This window comes from Bos indicus x Bos taurus, chromosome 16 (assembly GCF_003369695.1).
Source record: "Bos indicus x Bos taurus breed Angus x Brahman F1 hybrid chromosome 16, Bos_hybrid_MaternalHap_v2.0, whole genome shotgun sequence".
Lineage (NCBI taxonomy): Eukaryota > Metazoa > Chordata > Mammalia > Artiodactyla > Bovidae > Bos > Bos indicus x Bos taurus.
The window spans coordinates 40,943,760-40,968,436 of NC_040091.1; the positions used below are offsets into that span (position 1 = coordinate 40,943,760).

The 24,677-nt window shown below is 50.7% G+C and overlaps 1 protein-coding gene across 1 annotated transcript in view; it reads right to left on the reverse strand.

Annotated features, from left to right (window-relative positions):
- Positions 1 to 24,677, reverse strand: part of TNFRSF8 (TNF receptor superfamily member 8) — a 73,277-nt gene that overhangs the window by 46,481 nt on the left and 2,119 nt on the right. Inside the window, exons 2-3 of the mRNA XM_027564860.1 lie at positions 7,591 to 7,678; positions 235 to 351 (exon numbers count right to left, since the gene is read on the reverse strand). Coding sequence (XP_027420661.1) covers positions 235 to 351; positions 7,591 to 7,678 — 205 coding nt within the window. The remainder of the gene's footprint in view (positions 1 to 234; positions 352 to 7,590; positions 7,679 to 24,677) is intronic.

Consider the following 24,677-nt stretch of genomic DNA (forward strand, 5'->3'; position numbering starts at 1 on the left):
AATTATCCTCCAATTAAAAAAAAAGTATGGATGCAAAATATCACAGCTGATATCAATTCATAGATGCAGAGAGGTAAACTGAAGCACCAGGGGGCTGATTCAAAGGACAAGCACCAAATCTTGTTTCTTGCCACCTCCCACCTTCCAGGTCCTCCGCCTCCCCTGCCTCCCTCCCACCCCCAAGGCCCCCCAGCCTCCCTGGAAGGAGCCAGGGAGGAGAGGTGCAGCCCTTACCTCCAGAACAGCTCACACAAGCTGTGCAGCGGTCATTGCTGTCCAAGTAGTAATCGTGCAGACACTGCCTCTCGCAGTGGTGGGACCCCTCTGGGCACAGCTGCTTTGGGGAATACCCTGGGGAAGAGAAGCAGAGATGCTCCTGGTCAGGTCACCTTGGAGGGTCATTGCTGCTGGGGTACGGGCAGGGCCTGCCTCAGAAGGAGGTGAGTAAGAGGTGACATCGACAGAGAGAAAAGGACTCCTGAGGTCATCATTCAGACCTGAATTATGGCACCACAGACCCCTCTGTTATTGAATCAATTATTTCTCTTTTGTTTGGGCTTAAGTGAGTTAGGCTGCTGTTTGTTACAACCAAAAGAGTCTAGACTAGGGACTTCCCTGGTGGTCCAGTGGCTAAGAATCTGCCTTGTAATGCAGGGGATATGGGTTTGATCCCTGGTCTGGGAATATCCCACATGCCATGGGGCAACTGAGGCCGTGTGCCACAACTACTGAAGCCCAAGCACCTAGAGGCCTTGCATCACAAGAGAAGCCACCGCAATAAGAAGCCCCCGCACCGCAACGAGAGAGTAGCCCTTCCTCCCTGCAACTAGAGAAAGCCCGAGTGTAGCAACGAACACCTAGGGCAGCCAAAAAATAATAAAAAATTTTTTTAATTAAAGAAAGTGGGTTTCCAATGTGGAGACAGCCTTGGAAGAACACAGAACAGGAGCTCCAAGAGAGGAAGGCAGTGGGGAAGGAGTGATAGCATGAGACAGCAGGAGGGGCCCCGCTGAGTCCCAGAGGACTGAAGGAGGCGGGGGTGGGGGTGGGGGGGTGCCCAGCATTCCAGGCAGAGGGAGCCGCCAGGGCAGAGGCCCTACGGGGGGCACAGACGCGGCTGGTACAGAGATCAGAAAGGCCGCGGGGGCTGAAGAAATGATGCTGGAGCTTCTGGAGCTCAGGCAGCAGAAGAATGATGCGTGTTTATTCACTTTGTTTCTTCTTTTCCCATATTCCACTTAGATCTTCTCCCCTGAGCACCACTTTTAGAATACAAAATCAAACGGTTAAGAAAGCAGCACTGACATACATACCCTGCGTGTGTGTGCACACTCAGTCGCTCAGTCGTGTCCGACTCTTTGCGACCTTCTGGACTGTAGCCTGCCAGGCTTCTCTGTCCATGGAATTTTCCAGATAGGAATACTGGAGCAGTTTGCCATTTACTACTCGAGGGGATCTTCCTGACTCAGGGATCGAACCTGTGTCTCTTGCGTCTCCGGCACTGGCAGGTGGATTCTTTATCACTGAGCCACCAGGGAAGCTATCATGTGTAAAACAGCTAGTGGGATGCTGCTGTGTACCTCAGGAAGATCAGCCTGTGCTCTGAGGATCTAGAGGGGCGGGATGGGGCTGGGCGGGAGGGAGGTTCAAGAGGGAGGGGACATATATATATATGCTGATGGCTGATTTACACTGCTGTATGGCAGAAACCTACTCTTGCCTGGGAAATCCCATGGACAGAGGAGCCTGGTGGGCTGCAGTCCACGGGGTCGCTAAGAGTCGGACACAACTGAGCGACTTCACTTTGACTTTTCACTTTTATGCATTGGACAAGGAAATGGCAACCCACTCCAGTGTTCTTGCCTGGAGAATCCCAGGGACAGGGGAGCCTGGTGGGCTGCCGTCTTTGGGGTCGCACAGAGTCGGACACGACTGAAGCGACTTAGCAGCAGCAGCAGCATGGCAGAAACCAACATAAGGCTTCCGAGGTGGTGCTGTGGTAAAGAACACGCCTGCCAATGCAGGAAACGTAAGAGATGTGGGTTTGATCCCTGGGTCAGGAAGATCCCCTGGAGGAGAAAATGCCAACTCACTCCAGTATTCTTGCCTGGAGAACCCCATGGACAGAGGAGCCTGGCCGGCTACAGTCCAGGAGGCTGCAAACAGTCGGACACGACTGAGTGACTGAGCAGGCACACGCACGGTGTATGTATGCCAGGGCTATTTTCTCAACCATTTGGTTTCTAATGGTGTCACAAAGAGTCAGACATGACCGAAGCGACTTAGCACGCATGCACACAGCACAGCATTGCAAAGCAATTTTCCTCCGACTAAAAAATAAGTTGAAAAAAAGAAACCAAATGGTTAAGAAAGCGTCTGGCGTTGTTCTGGCTCTTAGAACTGGTTCCCAAGTGTCCCTCTGTGCTGACACTCCCAGTCTCTGAACGGCGCTTTTCTGACTCCAGATGTTCTCAGTGTTTGTCCTCCCTTTCCCGTCACCGCCTCTCACTTCTGGCTCAGCGTCAGGCAACCCCGGCCGCAGCTGCTTTGGCCCCAGAAACTCCCACACAGAGAACCGCTTTTCGCTGAGTCTGGGCTGCCAGTCCCTCCGCCCTCCCCTCCCCCAGCCCCCTTCACACTCTTGTTGTTTAGTCACTAAGTCACGTCAGGCTCCGTGACCCCATGGACTGTGGCCCACCAGCCTCCTCTGTCCATGGGATTTCCCAGGCAAGAATACTGGAGTGGGATGCCATTTCCTACTCCAGGGTAATCTTCTCAACCCAGGGATCGAATGCACGTCTCCCACATTGCAGGTGGATTCTTTACCACTGAGCTACTACACCCTTGACAAGCTAAATGGAGCCCCTCCCAGATCTTGAATGCCCATCCCCGCCCACTCCAGGCCTTGGCATATTCTCTGTCCTTTAATCAGAGCATACCCACTCCCCACCTTGGTCGACTCCTGCTCATCCTCAGGACCCCTCCTCCAGGAAGTACCCCCTGCATGTTCCAACCAAGTCAGGTCCCCTGGAATGTGTTCTCAGGGCTCCCAGATGCTAACTGCCTGGTGCAGCAGAGACACATTTCGGATGACTTTTCAGCCCACAGATTGCCTTTCTTGGAGAACCGCCCCCATTCCCCCACTCCCTGCCCTGCTAGCAGTGGTCCAAGGCAGTTCTGTCGCTGGGGAACCAGAGCAGAGGTGGACTCTGGCCTTATCTGAGCCATCAGATGCTTTTTTCTTGTGCTTTGGAACTGGAGCAGGAAGATGTTTGTCGGGCATCCCCCCATTGCCCTGAAGGAGAAGCCCAAACGGGGAGGGGACTGAGGGCCAGCCAAGCTCAGCCAGAGCAGGGAGGGCAGGCTGCCTCCTCCTTGAAGAAATCCTCAGCTCCCCCAGGACAAGATGGGGTTCACCCACCCAGCCCCAAACAAACCTTGCTCTCTGCCTAACACCAGGCCTGGCTTCACATCGTCCCCGCTCCCCCAAGCCTGGGGAGGCGCCTCCTATGAAGAGGTTAGCCTGGGCACAAAAGGGGAGAGATCCAGAAAGCAAGATGCAGAATAGGAAGCGGGTAGCCCCCACATGGGCTCTTCAGTTTTTCAGCCCCTCCAAGTTGTTTTTTTAATGATTTTATTTATTTATTTTCGTGCTGTGTTGGTTCTTGTTGCTGCTCAGGCTTTTCTCTAGTTGCAGCAAGCGGGAACTAGGCTCAAGTTGCGGTGCATGGGCCTCTCATTGCAGTGGCTTCTCTTGTGGAGCATGGGCTTTAGAGCATTCAGGCTTCAGTTGCTGCAGCTCCCGGGCTCTAGAGCACAAGCTCAGTATTTGTGGTGCAGGGGTTTAGTTGCTCTATGGCCTGTGGGATCTTCCTGGATCAGGGATGGAACCTGTGTCTCCTGCACTGGCAGGTGGATTCTTTACAAATGAGCCACCAGGGAAGCCCCCCTCCCAGTTTCTGAATGCCCATTCTCGCTCACTCCAGGATTTGGCATATTCTCTGTCCTCTAACCAGAGCGCACCCTCTCCCCACCTTGGCCTTGGCCTTGGCCAACTCCTACGCTGCCTCCTCCCCTCAGTGAATGCCTCAGGGTCAGTGCCAAATAGGAGGGAAGAGCTCAGGGTTCTAGTTAGTCAGCTATATGACCCCGCCTGAGCCAGTTACCAGCATGTGACCATGGGCAAATCCCTGAACCCTGCCTCCCCCGCCACGTGCAAGTTTCCTCTTTGGGTTTCCTATCGGGGCTCAGTGAGCTCAGATGGTTACCGGGCTCAGCACTGGCACAGAACATGCTTCACCAGTGATAACTGTGGCTGTTATTATGAATCAAGTGAATAACCTCCCTGCCACTGGGGAGTGTGTAAGCAGAGGGCTGGGGATCAACTGTCGAGGATGCTAAAAAGAGCATAACAGGCCTGGGTGGGAGGAGAGACCTGACAACATCGTTTCTCAGTCTCAAAGGTCTCCCTGCTTCCTTCCTCCACCAAGCTGCCCCCATACACAGCTGAGTGCAGACTGCAGGCGGCGGGCAAAATGTCAGAAATTTCCCCGAGAGACAGAGGAAGGGGTTTTTGTGGGTTTTTCATTTTTCCTCTCTTGCATGCCCGGAAGCACAAGGTCAATAAAACTCCAGCAAAATGCCCCGCCCACTACACCAGCATCAGGTGCTCAGTCACCCCAGTCACTGGGCCTCAGAGAGGGAATATGTGGGGAGAGGGAGCACCCCTCTTCCCTCCACAGCATCTAAGTAGAGGGAGCCAGGGACTGGGACATCACCCGCTCTTTCCACTCACTCCTCATCAAAGCCCAGCCAGGCTGGTGCCAAAGGGAATGAAGGGCATGGAAAGGAAGCGTCTGTCTTTCTCCCTGCAGCTGGGATTGTGGGTCTTATGGAAAATCAGAGCCCTGTGAGCCACACCACCCTGGAACGTTGACCTCTGCTCCCCTGGGAAGATGTGGTGTACAGCCGGCCACATAACCTGGGCTGGTGGGGAAGGCTTTGTGGAGGGAAGGGTGCCAGGAGGGCAGACTAGAGGTAGCGGGGAGGGCGTCCTGGGTGCAGACAGGCATGTACAATGGCCCAGAACTTGAAAGCATACAGTAGGTTCAGAGGACACCAAGCAGAGCAGTTCCTGTAGAAAGGCCAAGAGAGAAAAAGCTGGAAAGGTGATAAGTGACATCAGTGTAAGAACGAACAATAAATAACTGTTGGATGGATGTGGGTGCAAGAGTGGATAAAAGGGGGATGGGAGAAGGTGGGGAGATAGATCAGGGATGGATGCGGAGGGTGTCCAGTGCTATGGACTGAACTGTGTACTCCCCCAGTACATATCTGAATCTCTAACCCCCCAATCAGTATCTGAATCTCTAACCCCCCAATGTACTGAGTTGGCCAAAAAGGTCATTTGGGTTTTTCTGACAATGTTGTGGAAAAACCCAAATGAACTTTTTGGCCAACTCAATATTTAGAGATTGGGTTTTTAGGAGGTAATGAAGGTTAAATGAGGTCAACACGGTGGGGCCCTGATCAGATAGGATTGGTGGCCTTGTAAGAAGGGGAAGAGATCTCCCTCCCTCCCTCTCTGCCATGAGACAGTATCTGTCTGCAAGCAAAGAAGAGATTTCTCACCAGAAACAAAACCAAACCCTGCTGGAACCTTGATCTTGGACTTAAGAACCTCCAGAACTATGAGAAAATATGTCTGTTGTTAAGTCCCCAGTCTGCAGTATTTTGTTATGGCAGCCTGAGCAGACTGAGACAGATGGGTAGATGTATGTGGGATAGGTGGCAGCAAAAATAGGAAGGGGGAGGATAGGAGGAAGGAGACAAGAAGAGGAAGGGATGGACAGGTTAGTGAGTGGGTGAAACGATAGCATGTACATGGGTGGGTGGCTGTGTGGCTGACCGGCCATATGCGACCCCTCATCTGTGGCTATGTGGGTGAAGTTCCAAGTACTAAAAAGCAAGGGGTCCCACTTGTTATGTATGTTCCAAAACAACACTGAACCATAAAATAAAGGCAAGAAAGTCCAGTAGAGTTCTACTTTTCTGCTACAATGATTTCTTACAATCATTTTTTAGAAATAAAAAATATCAGATTCTTTCCCACAACGTTTCTCTCTGTCCTTGGGTGGCCTGAGCACAGGTTGAGTCTGCCCTCTTGGTGTGGCAAAGAGCCCACAGGGAACAGACTGAGCAGGGTTACTGCCAGCTCAGGGCACACAGCCTTGGTCATCTTGGGCACCATGGCCTGTCACCATCCTCCAGACAGCAATGCTGGCCCCTCTACCTGTCCCGCAGACCCCTGCCCACTTCCTGTCCTGCACTGGATGGAGTGTAAGCCTGCTGTCCTCAGAGTGTAGGTGCAGTTGCCCCTCATGCCCTCTGCTGACATAACAATGAATATCTTTCCTCCCCCATGAGTCCCTGTTCCCAGATATCAGAGACCATGGCTGAACTTCATCTCATGACTCCACCTAGCTAAGGCCACTGGATATGCTTTGGGACTTGTGATAACCACAGAGGATGGGAATGTTTTATGACCTTGTGACCTTTAGACTTATCTGCAGAGTGGGGCAAACAGGCTCATCTCTGTTCCAGAAGGATTTCCTGATGGTGCCTGTCATCTACCTTTTATGCCCATCACTGTGCTGGGGATAGGGTGTTGAGGGGGGGGGCATGGTGCAAGCCTTCCAGGAAGTGAGCTCTGGGCAGGGAGATTTGCCCCCGAGAGAGCTGTAGTCCTGGCAGCCCTGGACAAACGTGCTCCCAGAGCAGGAAAGATGAGGCCTGCAAAGGGCTTGTAGGCCTGGAAATGAGGGGTGGTCAGGGGGTGTTGATGGCCCAGGCTTTGGGGTTCACAAAACCCTGGGATCTGGCCGCAGTCAGCTCCCTTGTTTTCTATCTCTGTGACCTTGGGCAACTTGCTTAACCTTCCAGCATCCCCACCCTCATTTGCAAAATGGCAACAGTAAAGGATAACCATGAGGAGCTGATAAGATGATGCAACACACCTGAGGCCCCAGACCAGTACACGTGCAGCGAGCATCTAAGCGTTGTTGTTTAGTTGCGCAGTCATGTCTGACTCTTTGCCACCCCCTGGACTGTAAGCTGCCAGGCTCCTCTGTCCATGGGATTTCCCAGGCAAGAATACTGGAGTGGGTAGAAGATTCTCCAGGGAATCTTCTTGACCCAGGAACAGAACCCACGTCTCTTGCATTGGCAGGTGGATTCTTTACCACTGAGACACCAGGGAAGCCAGAATGTTCAATAAAGAGTAGTAATTAAGAGACCTCCTGGAGGAAGGCATGGCAACCTACTCCAGTATTCTTTCCTGGAGAATCCCATGGACAGAGGAAGTTGGTGGGCGATAGTCCATGGGGTCCCCAGGAGTCGGACAACACTGAAGTGACTTAGCATGTACACAGTCATTAAAAACAAAAACTTACAAAGGGACGGCCTTCAGAAACCCACAGTCAATGACAATGACGATGTTGACTCTGGTAGTTCCCACTTACCAGTCTCCCCAGAGAGTTGTAACTTGAGGACAAAATTCCCCTCGTCCCCACCAAAGCAACCCCCACTCACCCTCACGACAGCGGTGACAGCACTTCCTGGCAGCCTTGTCATAGTAGCGGCTGAGGTCTCCAAGACAGTCATCCTCAGGGGCTCGCCTCTGGAGCATGAAACACATTGGTAAGTCCAAGAGGGTCCCAGACCCCCACCCTCCCTCCTGCCCCTCAGGTCCCAGGAGGCCTGGTATCCAGTTGCTGTCAAGACGAGGCCTGAAATGGAACCTCATGTTATAGTAGTCAGGACAGAAACTCCCTCGAAACTGCTCCACCTTTGGTCTTCCCTAGAGCGATGGGGGCATCCTCAGCCTTCTGTAACTCAGACCCCAAACCTTGACTTCTCCCTTGACCCTCTACTCTAGTGCTCACACCCAACCCATCAGCAAGTTTTCTCGGCCTCTTTGGACCAGTATCCCTACCTCCTCCACCAGGTCCCAGTCCCTATCCCCTCTCCCAGAGAATAATTCACTCGCCTCCTTCCTGGCCTCCAGCATGGGCCCAGCAATAAGAATCTCTGGTAAGAGCTCCTCTGGTGGCTCCCTGGTAAAGAATCCTGCCTGCCAACGCAGCAGACATGGGTTCGATCCCTGATCTGGGAAGATCCCACATGCCTCAGGGCAACCAAGTCCATGTGCCACAACTATTGAGCCTGTGCTCTAGAGCCCGGGAGCCCCAACTACTGAGCCACACGCTGCAACTATTGAAACCCACGTGCCCCAGAGCCCATTCTCTGCAACAAGAGACACCACTGCAATGAGAAACCCACAGACTGCAACTAGAGAGTTACCCCTACTCACCACAGCTAGAGGAAAGCCTGAGTAGCAACGAAGACCCAGCACAGCCAAAAATAAATTTTAAAATAAACATTTAAAAAAAAAAACCAAAAACATGTGTATGCATGCACGCTAAGTCGCTCCAGTCATGTCTGGCTCTGTGAGACCCTATGGACTGTAGCCTGCCAGTCCTCTGTCCATGGGATTCTCCAGGCAACAATACTAGAGTGGTTTGCCATGCTCTCCTCCAGGGAAATAAAAACATATATCCTTTCAAAAAATAATCTTTGGTAAACTTGCTTGTTGACGTCTAACTCTCATTCAGACAATCACACAGGTCTCAAGTACATATGCACTGAATTTCTACAGCATAGACACATTCTGCCACCAGCTCCCAGATCCAGAAACAAGACACTAGTACCCAGAACCCCTTCCTGCCCCTTCCCACCACAGAAGGCCCCCCGCTACCTTGACTTCTACACCCAGAGACACATGATGTCTGCTTTTATACTTCACCTGTATAGAAACACACACACCCTGACAACTGGCTTCTTTAATTCAAAATTCTAATGTGGGAATCACTCGCATTATTGCAAATAGTAACCATTCATTCAAGTTCACTGCCTTGCGTCGGGAGCCGCGTTAGGCATTACTGACAAAATGGAGGCACGGCTCCCAGCCCCCTCTACTCATTCCGCAGGCACGGATCCCGGGATGAAGGAGTTAGGCCTTGTAATTCTGACTTGTCCTTTCCTCTCCACGGCTGAGTTGACTGAAAAGGAATATTAAGGTGCTTATTGTTCTTGAGAGGAGCATGAGAAGGCACAAAGCCTTCTGCAGCTGTGCTCAGAAAATAATTCATAAAGTTAATCATTGACATTTGTTCAAGGACTTTTACAAAAGAGTGTTCCAGGATGAGCACATAGGCCGTAAGCTTGAGGCCATGGGAGGGATTGATATCTGAAGCCTATTTGTGAGGAGAATGTTTATGGCAAAGGAGTTTACTGAATTTAGGGCTTAGAAATAATTAAAATAGTTAGAAGTTAAAGATTTAAGGAATGTTGTAAAGTTAGCATATTTTACTATAGCTTATAGAAGTTAGGAATTTTTAGAGACACTATAGCTAGAAGCCTTTTGTAAGAGATAGTGAGCTCAGGATGTTAGGGGCAAACAGGACTTAGGAAGATAAGTAGTAAACTGAGGAATGTAGCATGAGTTACAGTGTAATCACAAGTTAACTATATGACACATTAGAAGAGGTAGATAATAGATGATAAGGCTGATTCTGAGAGAATCACTGAAGCAGGAAATCTGAAGAGCAACAAGATTTATGGAGATAATAAATCTGGGAGAGGGGGAACTGAAAATGTCAAACCTCTGGCCTAATGTTTTTGTAAAAGTATAAAAGAGAATCTTAAACTTGAAATAAACAGGCAGTCCAAAAGAAAACTGAGAGGCTGCCTCATTTCTCTCGCTGACACCGTTCCTCTTTTCAGGTTGAATCCCTGGCTGCTGGAGTTGGACTCCAGCAGCCTTGCACTTTTGCAACCTATGGATATGCACACTTTATCTATTCTACTCTTGATGGACCTTTGGGTTGTCTCCACTTTTTGATCATTATGCATAACCCTGCTAGGAACTTTCCTATACCGATATTTTTGGTGCACATATGTACACAATGTTGTGTTGCTGTTTTTTAGTTTCTAAGTACTGTGCAACACTTTTGCAATCATATGGATTACAGCCCGCCAGGCTCTTCTGTTGGTGGGAGTTCCCAGGCAAGAATACTGGAGTGGGTTGCCATTTTCTTCTCCAGGTTATCTTCCTGACTCAGGGATCAAACCCACATCTCCTACATTGCAGGCAGATTCTTTACCCCTGAGCCACAGGGGAAGCCCTGTGTACACATTACTGCTGAAGACATACCTAGGTATGGAATTGCTGGGTCATAAAGTATGTGTATGCTCAGCATTGATTGGTTCTCCATACAGTTTTCTAAGTTGTACTGACATCTCATGGCAGTGTGTGTGTTCCAGTTGCGCCACATCCCTGTCAACACTTGGTATTGTCAGTTTGTAAAGTTTTAGCCATTTGGGTGAGCCTATAGTGGTGTTTCATTGATCTTTTATTTGCATTTCTCTGATGAGTGATGATGTTGGGTACTTTGCCACATGTTTATCAGCCATTTGAATATTCTCTCCTGTAAGATGCCTATTCGGGTCTTTTGGCTATTTTTTTTTTAATTGGATTATCTGACTTTTCTTCCTGATGTGTAGGAGTTCTTTATATATTCTGGATGCAAGTCTTTTCTGAATACATGTGCTGCAAATATCTTCTCCTACCTTCTGTTTTGCCTTTCCACTTTCTTAAAGGAGTCTTGTGATGAATAGAGTCCTCAGTTTCAATGAAGTACAATTTATCAATCTTTTCTTTTATTGTTAATGTCCTATGGAGAAGCATTTGCCTGCCCAATGTATTTAAATATTCTTTTTTTTTAAAAGGGTTGGAGTGGGTATTTTCTTAGCATTTGTTTGTTGGCTGTGTTGGGTCTTAGTTGCAGCATGTAGAGTCTTCAATCTTCTCTGTAGCACGTGAGATCTTTAGTTGCTTCATGGGAATCTAGTTCCCAGACCACGGATCGAACCTGGGCCCATTGCATTGGAAGCTCAGAGATTTCAGCTACTGGACCACCAGGGAAGTCCCCAGTTAGATATTCTTTTACGTTGTCTTCTGGATGGTATTACTTAACCTTTTCTATTTGGGTTTCATTTTGGTGCATGGTGTGAAGTAGGGATCAAGATTTACTTTTTTCAGGAATAGGCTTTTTTCTTTTTTTTGGCCATACCACACGGCTTGCAGGATCTTAGTTCCCCAACCAGGAATCAAACCCTGGCCAACGGCAATGAAAGCCCTGAGTCCTAACCACCAGACCACCAAGGAATTCTTAGGAATAGGCATTTTTCACGATGCTCTTCCACATGTTTCCAGGGCTCCTTGAAAGCTAAGCCCCTTCATTAGGCAGTGTTCATGAAAGTTTGGAGGAATGACCATCGTCCTTCCTGGTGAACGAGAGGGGAGCATGAAGCAGGTTTCTGGGAAATGAGGAGCTCCAGGAAGGGAGCGTGGGAGGGAGGTGGGGGAGACAGGGAAGGAGGGAGCTGTGTCCCACCTCTTTATCTTCAACATTCGAGGAGATGGAGGCTGGCAGACAGGAGGTGGCCACTCATGGGATGGATTAAGCAGGGGCTTTCTTGGTTTGGGGGAAGAAAGCAGAAACCACTGACCTGCCAGGAGAGGCCTGGCTGGCCCAAGGGGATTCCCTACTCTTCTCTCCACCTGAGGGAACAATGAAATAATATGTGAACACTCTGCTATGGGCACGGAGCAGCAAGGAGGCAGTGTGGCTGGAAGGCGGACACAGGGAACGTCAATTATGTTCTTCTCTTCTTTATTTGCACATCTGAAGTGTTGCCACATAAATTTGAAATAATAAACATAACCTACATTTGCAAACACCAGTCACACAGCACTTGTCTGTCTCATGTTACCCAAAGCCCAGGGCCTTGGGGACATTCTGTGTGCCCACCTGTGCCCAGCCCTCTGCTCCAGCAGAATCTCATTCTTCTCAAGTAAACTGGGGGCACCAGGCACTCTCTAGGGGCCGAAACCTGCCAGGACAGCCCAAGCTTCTCCCTGACCCGCAGCATCTCACCGTGTGCACTTGGAAGCCTATGGCTGCGGGGAGCTGCGGGCAGTGGGGAGCTGAGGGTTCAGCCCTGCCAAGTCTGCTGAGTGTGAGGGAAATTCTGGGGCCCTGGTCTGGGTTTTCCCCTCCTGGCCTGCCTGCTCCTCTCACGGATAGCTATGGACTCAGGGGGACGTGGCCCTGCTCACTCTCCCCAGGGCCCAGGGGCACAGCGGAGGGGAGCACAAACGCTTATCCTTCATCTCCCGCCACCTCACCTTGGTCAGTGGAGAGGGCATCCATGGCATTACAAGTCACTCTTCCCCAACTGTGAGCCACACATCACCTCCTTTAGGCCACCCCTAGCACTCTGGGGGGCTTCCCTGGTGAATCAGATGGGAAAGAATCCACCTGCAGTGCAGGAGATCTGGGTTGGGAAGATCCCTTGGAGGAGGGCATGGCAATCCACTCCAGTATCCTTGCCTGGAGAATCCCATGGACAGAGGAGCCTGGCAGGCTACAGTCCATGGGGTCACAAAGAGTTGAACACAACTGGAGCGACTTAGCATTAGCACACACATGTGAATGTTGGCCCTAGTGGTAAAGAACCCGTCTGTCAGTGTAGGAAATGTAAGAGACATGAGTCGGTCCCTGGGTTGGGAAGATCCCCTAGAGGAGGGCATGGCAACCCACTCCAGTTATTCTTGCCTGGGAAATCCCACAGACAGAGGAGCCTGGTGGGTTACGGTCCGTGGGGTCACTAAGAGTCAGACATGACTGAGGGACTAAGCACACACAGCCCTTTGGGGCCATATCACTACCCCACATTACAGATGAGGAAACTTCAGCTCAGAGAAGTGCAGTTACTTGCCCAAAGTCACACAGCAACTAATCACAGAAGATTTTGAGCTTCACTGTGTCCCCACTTCTCTCCCAGTATCTGGTCCTCAGGCTGCCCATTTTGAAAACAAAAAAGGTCCAGGAACTTCCCTGGTGGTCCAGTGCTTAAGAATCTGCCTTGTGATGCAGGGGACTCAGGTTTGATCCCTGGTCAGGGAACTAAGATCCCACATGCCTTGGGATAGCTATGGCCAGGCCACAACTAAAGAGAAGCCTATGGGCTGAACTAAGACACAACATAGCCAAAAATTAATTAATTTTTTAAGAGCAGTAAATCTTAAAAATGAAAAAAAAGGTCCAATGTGCTGAGAAGGACATCACATCACATCTGTGGTCTTTCTACCAAAAGTCCATAGTCTGAATCATATCATGAGACAAACCCAGATATCCATTAGACAAACCCAAACTGAGGGACATTCTACAAACCTGCTGGCCTTAACTCTTTAAAATGCCAGTGTATGAAAGATGAGGAAGAACTGTGGAATGTTTCAGAAAAAAAAGAAGAACATTAAAGAGATAAGAGAACTGAATGCAATGTCTGAATTGGATCCTGAATCAGGCTGGGAAGGGGGACATTGCTGTAAAGAAGATTGAGATAGCTGGTGAAATTTGAATACAGGCTTTTTATCTGATTATGTTCTATCGATGTTGAATTCCCAAAAGCTTGTTTCTGTAACAGTGTCCTTGTTATAGAAGAAACATGCTGAAATATTTAGGAGTGAAGGATCAACATGTCTGCAATTAACTAGCAAACAGTAAAAAATGATGACCATCATCGTCATCATAATACATATATACATAAAGAGAGACAAAACTAAAGCAATTGTACAAAACAGCATGTGTAAATAATAGCGCCTCCAGGGTTCTAAGTGCTCAGGAAGGAACGTGCGTGCATGGGTGCTCAGTTACTCAGTCGAGTCTGGCTCTTCATGACCCCATGGGCTGTAGCCCTCCAGGCTTCTCTGTCCACAGGATTTTTCAGGCAAGAATACTGAAGTGGGTTGCCACAGGGGATCTTCCCAACCCAGGGATCGAACCCAGGTCTTCTGCATCGGCAGGCAGATTCGTTACCACTGAGCCATCTAGGAGGGCCCTCTTTTCAACAAGGAAATCTGTGTAAATACACAGCTTGCCACCAGGGGGTGCTATCTTCTCGCCATCCCCAGGGGTGGTGGGATTTCAGCCAGGATTTCCAGCTGGAGCGATCAGAGTCCCTTCAAGACAGCAGAGGACTTGGGGGCCTCTGTTCCCCATGTGGGGCTTATGCGGGAAGGCGCTGATCCCCTTAACCCCATGTAGGGGTGATCCCCACTCCCCTCACCCCTTGCCAGAGACAGGTGGAGTCCAGGCTGCGGCATAGCTCAACCCTGTCCCCTAGCCTTCACCCTAAACGTCCCCAGGCCCCTGTGGCTGGCCTTCTCTGGAAAAGATACTGGGGACTTTTTGTGCCTATGATGTAATGGTTTTACAAGCACCGAGAAAATGGGTCAGTGCAAGGTACACATGCTGTTGCAGAACAAACAACAGCACTGGCAACCCAAAGGCCCTGTGAAACCCTATTACCACAGAAATCCATCTGTGAGAAGTGAAGAGCCTGCCCAGGCTCTGAGTCTAGTCAGCTGATTTGGCAACTCCAGGGCTACCCCAGAAACCCACCTTGTGCTGGAGGGCTGACGGGCGCCAGGACGCCCTCCAGGGCTGGTGCTTCTGTGCAAGAGGCAACCCCATCTTCCCAGGGTGTTCCCAGCCCAGAAACTAGAAAGGGGTGGAATCAAAGCCCTGAGCTTTGCCTTTGCAGAGCTGTCCTTGAGCCCCCCGACCCCCGCCCCGCCAAAGTTGGCCCTGTCTCACACCCTAGTCTCAGTCCTCACCCTCTGGCCCCATTCATTGCCCCCTCTGCCATCTCCTCATTGCCACACTGCCCCCCACCCCAGTCATTTCCCACCACCTGCTCACTTGGGCCCTCCACCCATACCAGCTCCTGGCGTAGAACACAGAACACAGCAGCCTTGTCATCTATGTCAGTCTCTGAATTCTGAGAGGCTGCCAGTTTCGGCTGGCCACAGGCCCAGACCCTGGATGGCCCATCGGCTCCTGCTGCCCCCCGGGGAAGGGGGGAGCGACAGCCAGGCCGTGCTCTGGGAGGGAAGGGGTTGTCAGAAAGGGGAGAGTGGGAGGGGGAAGCCCAAGGCCTGGGAGGGGGGCTTTTGGGTGGGGTTCCCCGGCAGGTTTGAGGCAGGGCAAGATGTCCACAGAGTGATGAGCTGTGTAACCAGAGTCGTGTGGCTCAGGCTTAGTGGCATCAAGATAAAGAGTGGCATGAAACCTTCCCATTTCTAGATCTATTTTCAGGTTGGTTTGGTTTTCCCTACAAAACCTGGTAAATTTCACTTTCAGAAAGCCCCACCTGGTCACAGCTGCAGAAACAAGAGGCAGGCCACACCTGTAGGAGCCGAGAGTCCACAGCTGGGTGGCAGGCGGGAGGGATGGGAGGTGGAGGAGTCAGATAAGATGCAAAATACCCACAGGGCCGGAGCAGGGCAGAGCTGGGAGATGTGCCCCACCCCCACCCCGGAGCTCTCCACCTCTGTTACTCAAAGTGAGGTGCCTGACCCCAGCAGCATGGGCACCACTTGGGAATTTGCTTGAAATGCAGAATCCCAGGCCTCACCTAGACCTACCATCTATCCCATTTTACAGATGGGGAAACTGAGGCACAGAGTGGTTAAGAACCTTGCCTCAAGTCACACAGCTAGGCAGTATTAGAGCCAGAATTTGGCCATCTGGCACAGGCTCTTATCCACCAGGCTCTGCATCCCGAGTCCTGTTTGTTTAACCTCCAGCTCTACCCTCAGTACCCCAGCTCTTCCTCACCTCTTCCCCATCTGGACTTGTGAATGGCAGGCCAGGGTCTCCTTACATCCCCCCCATCCCTCATCCCCCACTCATAGTTCAGAGGCCAGAGCGATGTTTTCCAAACACAGATCTGGTCTTCTCCCTTACACCCTGTTGAAGATGAGTAGAAAGCTTCCAACTGAACTATGGATAAAGCCCAGAGTCCTGACAGGGGCCCAAGGGACACTGCTGGACCAGCCCTGGCCATCTGGCCTGTGTACACTCCTACTCCCTCCGTCTTTCCAGCAGCCTTGTACATGCTGTTCCCCTGGGTCCAGCACACCTCAACTCTTCCTTCAGATTTCACGCATGCATGCCTCTTCCCAGAGGACCCCCTCCCTGATCACCCCCATCCAGGCCAGGTCTCTGCAGGCTAGAACAAGATGTGGGCAAGTCTGTGTCCTTGCTGGAGGCTTTAGGGGAGAATCCATTTCCCTGTGTTAATAGTTAAGACTGAGGGCCCAAGATTTCTCTGGTGGTTCAGTGGTTGAGAATCTGCCTTGCAATGCAGGGGAAGTGGGTTTGATCCCTGGTTGGGAAACTAAGATCCCATACGCCATTGAGCTATTGAGCCCATGTGCCACAACTAGAGAGTCCGTGCACCACAGCTAAAGGTCCTGCATGATGCAACAAAGATCCAGAATACTAAAACTAAGACCTGACTCAGCCAAAATTAAAAAAATTTGTTTAAAGACCGAGGACTTGTCTCTTTGCACACTTTCAACTAAGGTCGTTCCCAGCCTCTAAAGGCTGCTGGATTCCTTGGTTCATGGCCCCCTTCCTACATCTGCAAAGTGCACAATGCTAGGTCAAGTCCTTCTCCTGTAACATACGCCTCTCCTTCTGTGTCATCTACCTCTAATGCAGCCAGGAAAGTTCCTCTGCGTTTAAGGACGCATGTGAGGACACTGGGCCCACCTGGAAAATCCCCATCTCAAGGTCTGTCCCCTTAATCACATCTCCAAAGTTCTCTTTGCCATCTGTTAGTCTCTCAGTCGTGTCTGACTCTTTGTGACCCCACGGACTGTAGCCTGCCAGTCTCCTCTGTCCATGGAATTCTCCAGGCAAAAATACTGGAGTGGGTTGCCATGCCCTCCTTTAGGGGATCTTCCTGACCCAGGGGTTGAACACAGGTATCTTTTGCTATATAAGGTTCCAGGGATTAGGCTACAGGTGTTCTGACCACAGCCCTGCTCCTAAGTAACCACTAGGCTATTCTGCCAACAGGTTGAGCTTTGTAAGTCTGCTAGTCCTGGGGGCGAAGAGCCGACTCCTCATTGAGAAAGACTCTGATAATAGGAAATATTGAAGGCAAAAGGAGAAGGGGACGACCGAGGATGAGATGGTTAGATAGCATCACCGACTCAATGGACATGAGTTTGAGCAAACTCCAGGAGATCATGAAGGACAGGGGAGCCTGGCGTGCTGCAGTCCATAGGGTCACAAAGAGTCGGACACAACTTAGTGACTGAAAAACAACAATCCTGGGTGCCCTAAACCCTTCCCTTGACCCTGAAGGTTCATGTGAGGTCCAGACCAAGAGACCACGTGAAACTGCAGTCATCCTCCTCCCGGACCTCAAACACACCCACAGTCTGGCCCTGCCCTGGCCCTGGCACTATTCCTCCCAGCTGTCACATCTAAGAACAAGATCCGGTTCCTACCTCTGGTCTCCAGGGAGCTGAGGGGGAGTGTGTATGGCTCCATGCATCCTGGCCCCATAGCTGCACTGGGAGTGTGGTGTTGTGGTCACTGGACAATCAAGGAAGTCCCCATGATGACTTTTTGGAAGAGGAGAACTTCCATTTTTAGTTTTGGGTTTTACTTTTTTTTTAAGGATTCTTGACAGGCGGCCATCCTAAGTAAAAGGCTTCACAGAAGCAAAAGTACCAAGGCTGGAAGGAGCAGAGCTGTGGGGCACTCAGTGATTCGATGGGCTCGACAGTGGGAGCAGAAGGACGGGAGGCCCGGAACTCAGGGCCAGATATCTGCACTGAACTCTTCCTTTTCCACATTGCGTTCCAGCAAACACTGTTTCCACGGGATGTCAGCAGGGTACAAGAAAAATCAAAACCAAAATGCAGAGAATCACTGCACTCCATTTGAGATGTTTCTCCAAGCCTTTTATCTCCTGACTTGCTCTCGGATTCTCCAAGGAAAGGTTGGGAACGGGAGTGGGGAGAGATGGGTGCAGAGAGACAAACTGTTTCCCAAACTCAGTTGGCTATAGAACCCTGGCCTCATGGGACGACTATTCTCTGGAAGTGACTTAGGGAAATGTGGCCTTGGGGCAATAGGGAGCCACTGAAGGTTGCAGAGCAGCTAATGCACAAGGTGATGGACAGGGCAGAGGTGAGTAACATAACCAAGATCTGGCCTGGAGTCCCAATTCTGCAACGTCTTACTCTTCACTTCCTATTGATGCTCCTCCTGCCCAAGTGAAGCCCCAGGCCAGCCAGGTGAGCCTGTTGCTCAGATGAGAGCCTTCCTGAAAGTTCTGGGGCTGCAGCAAGTGTCTGAGATGCACACTCGGCTATACCTAAGACATGATAAGATCCACCTCAGCCCTGGAATAACAGTCCTCAGAAGCACCAGCCACCAAGTGACACCGGCAGTGCCAAGGAAACTTCGATGGTGTTAATGAGGAAGGATGTGATGGTGGTGAGGGTCAAAGATGGGGTACTTTGGCTTTCTTCCCCTTCTTGGAGGTGCCCTACCCTGGCATCAGCCTACCTGCCTAGAAGAGGCCAGCAGGTTTCCTTGCCCTTCTGCTTCCTACCAGCTTACATGTGGGGGAGGCCAGTGCCAGCCCCCACTGACTGTTGGGATAGAGAGAACCCTTGGTGCCCCTGACCTGACTCAGCAGTAGAGAGAGCACATGTCCTGGGTGGGAAGTGAAGGTTTGGTTTATGGGTTTCATGGAGCTGCAGGATTGGAACCATCTCAGGGGACCATGCCCTCCCCTGAACCACATGGGGTTTGCAGCAGGTAGTGAAACGAGGCCGTGGATGATGCCTTTGGGAGTCCTCAGCCCCCAGGGGTTCAAAGGCCCCCACATGAAACCTGCTGATGGAGCTTTAAGAGCAAGTCCACCCTGAACACCCATGCGGCCATGCCATCTGACCCGGATGTTTGTGAGGACATTGACATCATCCATGGGGCAGAACCTGTTGTCCCAGGCTCTGCGACCTGGCCACCTCCTCCCTCCCTCCAAAAGCTTTTCCCCATCAATCCAGGTGGAGGTGAGGACGGGCCCCTGTGGGCTCTCGCAGACCTGGACAGTTCTTCACACAGTACTGATGGCATTCCCCCGCCCCATGTCCCACTTCTCACGCTGCCGCCCTGGAGGGCAGGGACTGGAACTGGTTCACCTTCATCCTGCACCCATGATGCCTAGCATACAACAGGCACTTAATAACGGCTTACCTCTCACAAGGCCTCACCACATTCCAGGAGTTGCTCTCAGCACCTCTCCTCTACCATCCCGTATAATCTTCCAACAGTCTTACAAGATAGCTACTATGATCATCCCAATTCTACGGATAGGGAAGTTGAGGCCCAGATGAGTGACTTACCCTGCCCAAGAGCATCATGTGGTAAGTGTCAGAAGCAGAATATAAACTTGGCAGGCTGACCCTTAGCCATGATGCTGTGTGTGTGTGTGTGTGTGTAGTCACTCAGTCATGTCTGACTCTTTGTGACCCCATGGACTGTAGCCCGCCAGGTTCTTCTGTCCATGGGATTTTCCAGGCAAGAACACTGGAGTGGGTTGCCATTTCCTTTTCCAGGGAATCTTCCTGACCCAGGGATCGAACCTGCGTCTCCTCGGTCTCCTGCATTGCAGGTGGATTCTCTACCCACTGAGCCATCAGGGAAGCTCAAACATGATGCTCTATTGCCTCCCAAAAAAGACTTGACAGATTAGGAGTTTGAGTAAAATAGGTGAAGGGGATTAAAAAGTACAAACTTCCAGTTATAAAATTAATAAGCCATGTGGATGTAATGTACAGCATAGGGACTATATTGTCAATATTTGTCAATAATATTGTAATATTGGTAACAGATGGTTACTAGATATTGTGATGCTTGATTCATTAAGTATATAAATGTCAAATCACTATGTTGTATGAAGTAAAGTGAAAGTCACTCAGTCATGTCCGACTCTTTGTGACCCCATGGACTATGTAGTCCATGGAATTCTTCAGGCCTGAATACTGGAGTGGGTAGCTTTCCCTTCTCCAGAAGATCTTTCCAACCCAGAGATTGAACCAAGGTCTCCCGCATTGCAGACGGATTGTTTACAAGCTGAGCCACAAGCGAAGCCCAAGAATACTGGAATGGGTAGCCTATCCCTTCTCCAATAGATCTTCCTGAGCCAGGAATCGAACCAGGGTCTCTCCTGCATTGCAGGTGGACTCTTTACCAACTGAGTTATCAGGGAAGTCCTCACTATGTTGTATACCTGGAACTAATAAAATATAGTATGCCAACTATACTTCAATTTTTAAAAAGACGACATGAAGGATGCGGTAGGTGAAATAATGATCTTCAAAAATGTCCATGTCCTGCACAAACAACTTAAATGTCCATCGCTTCCACTGCAGGAGGTGCCAAGTTTGATCCGTGGTAGGGGAACTAAGATTCCAGATGCCACACAGAGCAGTCAAAAAAATAAAGTGTAACCAAGATGAATGGGCTTCCCTGGTAGCTCAGAAAGTAAAGAATCTGCCCGCCCTACAAGAGACCCGGGTTGAATCCCTGGGTGGGAAAGATCCCCTGGAGGAGGAAATGGCAATCCACTCCAGTATTCTTGCCTGGAGAATCCCATGGACAGAGTAGCCTGGCAGGCTACAGTCCACAGGGGTCACAAAAGAGACTGACTGAGCAGCTAACAAGACAAATGGAAGACCCTACCTTTGGGTTGGGATGAATCAACAGGGTAACATAGCGGCCCCCAAAAGATGTGGGGTCTTAGCCCACATCAGTAGAGAAGCAGGGCAGCTCCACAGAAGGAGGGTTGATGCTCCCAGGTCCCCCTGAGCCCAGGCAACAGCGGGAACTGTGAAGTCATCTCTGGTGCCAGAGCCCCAGATCAGGGGCCTGAGCTCTGCAGAGCTCCTGATTCCAACCCTCAACTCCCATTTGACGCTCGGATGTGGGCAAAACAGAACTCCTGCTTCTCTCCAAAACACTCTTCCCTATCCATGTCCAGTTTTCCCAACTCCATAAACGATACCACCACTCAACCAGGGATGGAGCCTGCAAATCTGGACAGAACTCCCCATTCCCATCTTGCCCTCTGCACTCACCCCCAGTCCATCTGTGGTTCCTATGGATTCTAGCTCCAAAGTACATCTTTGTTTGCACATCTCCCCTGGACCACAGCAACAGCCTGGCTCCTGTTCCACCCCCAGCAGCCAGAAGGAACTTTAAAATGTACGCAATGTCATTCCTCCACCCCGCAAAACCCTCCAGCCACAGAGGTGTGTGTTATCCTCTACTTCCCCACCACCCTCCCATGCCATCCCCTGCCACACACGTGGCCTCCTTCCTGTTCCTCCAACTTTCCCTCCTCTATGTGACCCCACCTCCTAGGGAGAGACCGTCCTGCTTTCCCCACTGGGGTAGCTGCCCTTCTCACTCTAAGGTTAGAATTCTCTCCACTGCAAGGGGCACCGTCTGGTCACTGTCTGTCAGTCTGGTGGAATGTTAGTTTCACGAGGCAGAGACCTGCGGAGCTGACCCGGAGGCGCCTGCAGCATCCAGAACACTCGCTGGCGTACAGTTGTTCAGTCGCTAAGCCGTGTCCGACTCTTTGTGACCCCACGGGCTGCAGCACACTGTGCTTCCCTGTCCTTCACTGTCTCCCGGAGTTTGCTCAGATTCATGTCCGTTGAGTTGGTGATGCTATCTAACCATTCTACCCTCTGCTGCCCCCTTCTCCTTTTGCCTTCAGTCTTTCCCAGCATCAGGGTCTCTTCCAGTGAATCGGCTCTTCGCATCAGGTGACCAAATTATTGGAGCTTCAGCATCAGTCCTTTCAATGAATATTCAGGGTCGATTTCTTTTAGGATTGACTATAAATATTAGTGGGATGGATGAATTGCTAAAAGTGGGCTTGGGGCCCATACCATGTGAGAAATACACGTTGGAGGCCCTGGGTGGAGTGACTGACCAGGAGACCTCAGAGGCCAGGGTCGCAGTCTTCATCTCACTGGAAGAAATTTCTGAGAAAAGTGGACACATCTTGGTTACATAGCCCCAGCTTCCAGAACCAGGATCGATGGGCAAACACTTTGAAGAGATAGACTTCAGCTTATCCTAGAGAACTTCTCGATGCCAGAGTGACCCGGGGTGGCATAAGGTGCCTGGGGAGGAAGGAAGGGAGCACCCTGTCCCCAGAGGCCTATGAGAAGCTGAGTGATTACTGGGAACAGCCTGGGACAAAAGCCCTGGAGCCAGGCCTGGCACCAAGCAGCTGCTCCTTTAAGATTTTTCTGAATGAGTGAATACTTGGATGGGCCTGAAGAGTTAGGCACTTATTGGGTAGTTGGACTGATTGGCATATTAAAGACCCTCTCCACCAGCAAGGCCACTGAGAATGCCTAGGTTCTCGACCCTAGGCAGCGAAGACTCTAGAACGAAGCTCCTCCCCTCATCCCAACAGCCCCTGGCAGGAAGGGGAAGAGAGAGCGAAGTTGGAGGACCAGCTTTGCCTGGAGCTGCCTTTTTGGATCGTCTGTCCATAGCGTCTGGGGCTCTGGTCCTACTTTGACTTGACCAGTCCTGAAACTGTGGGCAAGACCCTCCCCTGCCTCTGAGCCTCCACATCCTTGTTTGGAAAATGGGGACCGTGGTCCCAGACAAGCCACCAGCAGGGTCAGGGCACCCAGGACCAAAGAAGACCACATGTGGTCCAAGCTGGACTTAACTAACCAACCGTGCCAAGGACCCTCAAGCCTCCCGGGGCTCCCCTAAGACATCCCTTGGCTTCATTTTCCTTCTAATAATGTTCCTGGAGGTGAAGGGAGGGTTGAGGAAGATGTGTATAAGTCTAAGCATGAATCACAACTCAAGAAACGAGACAAGGTCAGATATGAGTGGGAGCAGAAGCAGAAACTTACAGTAAACGCTCTCTTTCTCCCAGCACTGACGGCTCTCGAGCTGAGTAAAGCTCCCCCACCATCTCCTGTCAGCCCAGGCCTCCTTCTGAGGAAGACCAGCTGGCATCTCCTTCCACTTTTTCACATCAGGGGCCCCCTCTCCGGCTCCCCTCCTCCTGGTAGAGAGTGGATTTCTGCCCCCCAGGCAGAACTGGTACAGCCCTTGCCAAGACAAAACCAGAAAGTCTGTCCTGCACCCACCTCCTGCTGGTACACCTGGGTCAGCACCCCCTCTATGGGGTCCGAACTGAACTCTGGAAACCCCAATGGGAGGCGTGAGAACCTGCCTCAGCAGGATGGCTAAGTCAGCGCAGAGGTCCGAAGGAGCTGGAATGGTGAAGTACGGGTCTGGGAGGGAGGCTGGCTGTAGCCTCAGCGCTGGCCTGGAGGAGGATGGGGGAGGCAGAGCTCCTGAAAAGGCCTTGGACCTCCCTGCCCCTGGCCCCCCTCCCCTGACACCTCGATGAAAGGATAGAGAAGTTGGGGAGGCTTTCCGGGTAATGAATTGTACTCTCACCAGAATAATCCTGGATCACATTACAAAATCGCATGTGGGGAGGCCTTAGGGTGAAGCATCAGAAGCTAAATCTTTTTCTCAGAAGGTAACACACAGCAAGAAAGCCTTCTTGCCTCAGAGATCCAACCACAAAATGATGGGGTCTCATAAAACCAGAGGGCAAAGAAAAAAAGGACTTTAATGTTTGAGCCCTGATTCAAGCCCTTTTAAATAATGAACTTTCCAAGTTTTTATTGGGGCAACAGAGGTGGAAGAAGGCTAGAAGGTGGGGGGAGTACTGAGATGGGCAGGCAGCCCTGCCCCCACTGGCACCCCAAATCCTGCCCAGAAATGACCCATGTCTGAGTGCCCGACAGACCAGGGACACTCAGCCTCCTGGGTCGGCGGGAAATGCAAATAAACACAGCAAGGATATGGCCCTCTCCACCAGTCACAGTGACAGAAATAAAAACTCTGATAAGATCAAAAGTCGGTTGGGATGTGGGGAAGTCACTAATCTACTCTCAAACCCTGCTGGTGGGAGACCAAAGTGTCTAGTCACCCTGGGAGGCAATTCTGTGGCATCTTTTCATTTGAATGCATTTTCACCCTGCGCCTCAATACACTCTTCTCAGCTTTTTCTCTGAGTAAGAAGCACGCACGTTCCCCAAAGCATCCACATGGGGCTGTATGTTGCAACAGCAAGCAAACAAAAAAAACAATGATGGAAACCTTACTATCCATCCATCAGGGACAGACGTTAATAAACTATGGAGCCCCCTACCCTTTTGGTAGAATACTAGATGGCATTTTGAAAGATAAGTGGAGGATCTGTAAGTATTCACGTGGAAAGCTCTCCAAGACATATACTGCAGACATGGTAAAAGCCAAATGAAGAAAGAGCTAAATGTTCCATATGGTATAATATATATGGGAAACCTGATATTTTTTATAAAATAGATATAATGGGGACATGCATTTATAAAGCTCTGGTGGCACTAGTGGTAAAGAACCCACCTGGCAATGCAGGAGACCTAAGAGACTTGAGTTTAATCCCTGGGTCGGGAAGACCCCCTGGAGGAGGACGTGGCAACCCATTCCAGCATTGAGTAGATTCTCTTGCCTAGAGAATCCCATCGACAGAGGAGCCTGGCCACCTACAGTCCATGGAGTCACAAAGAGTTGGACATG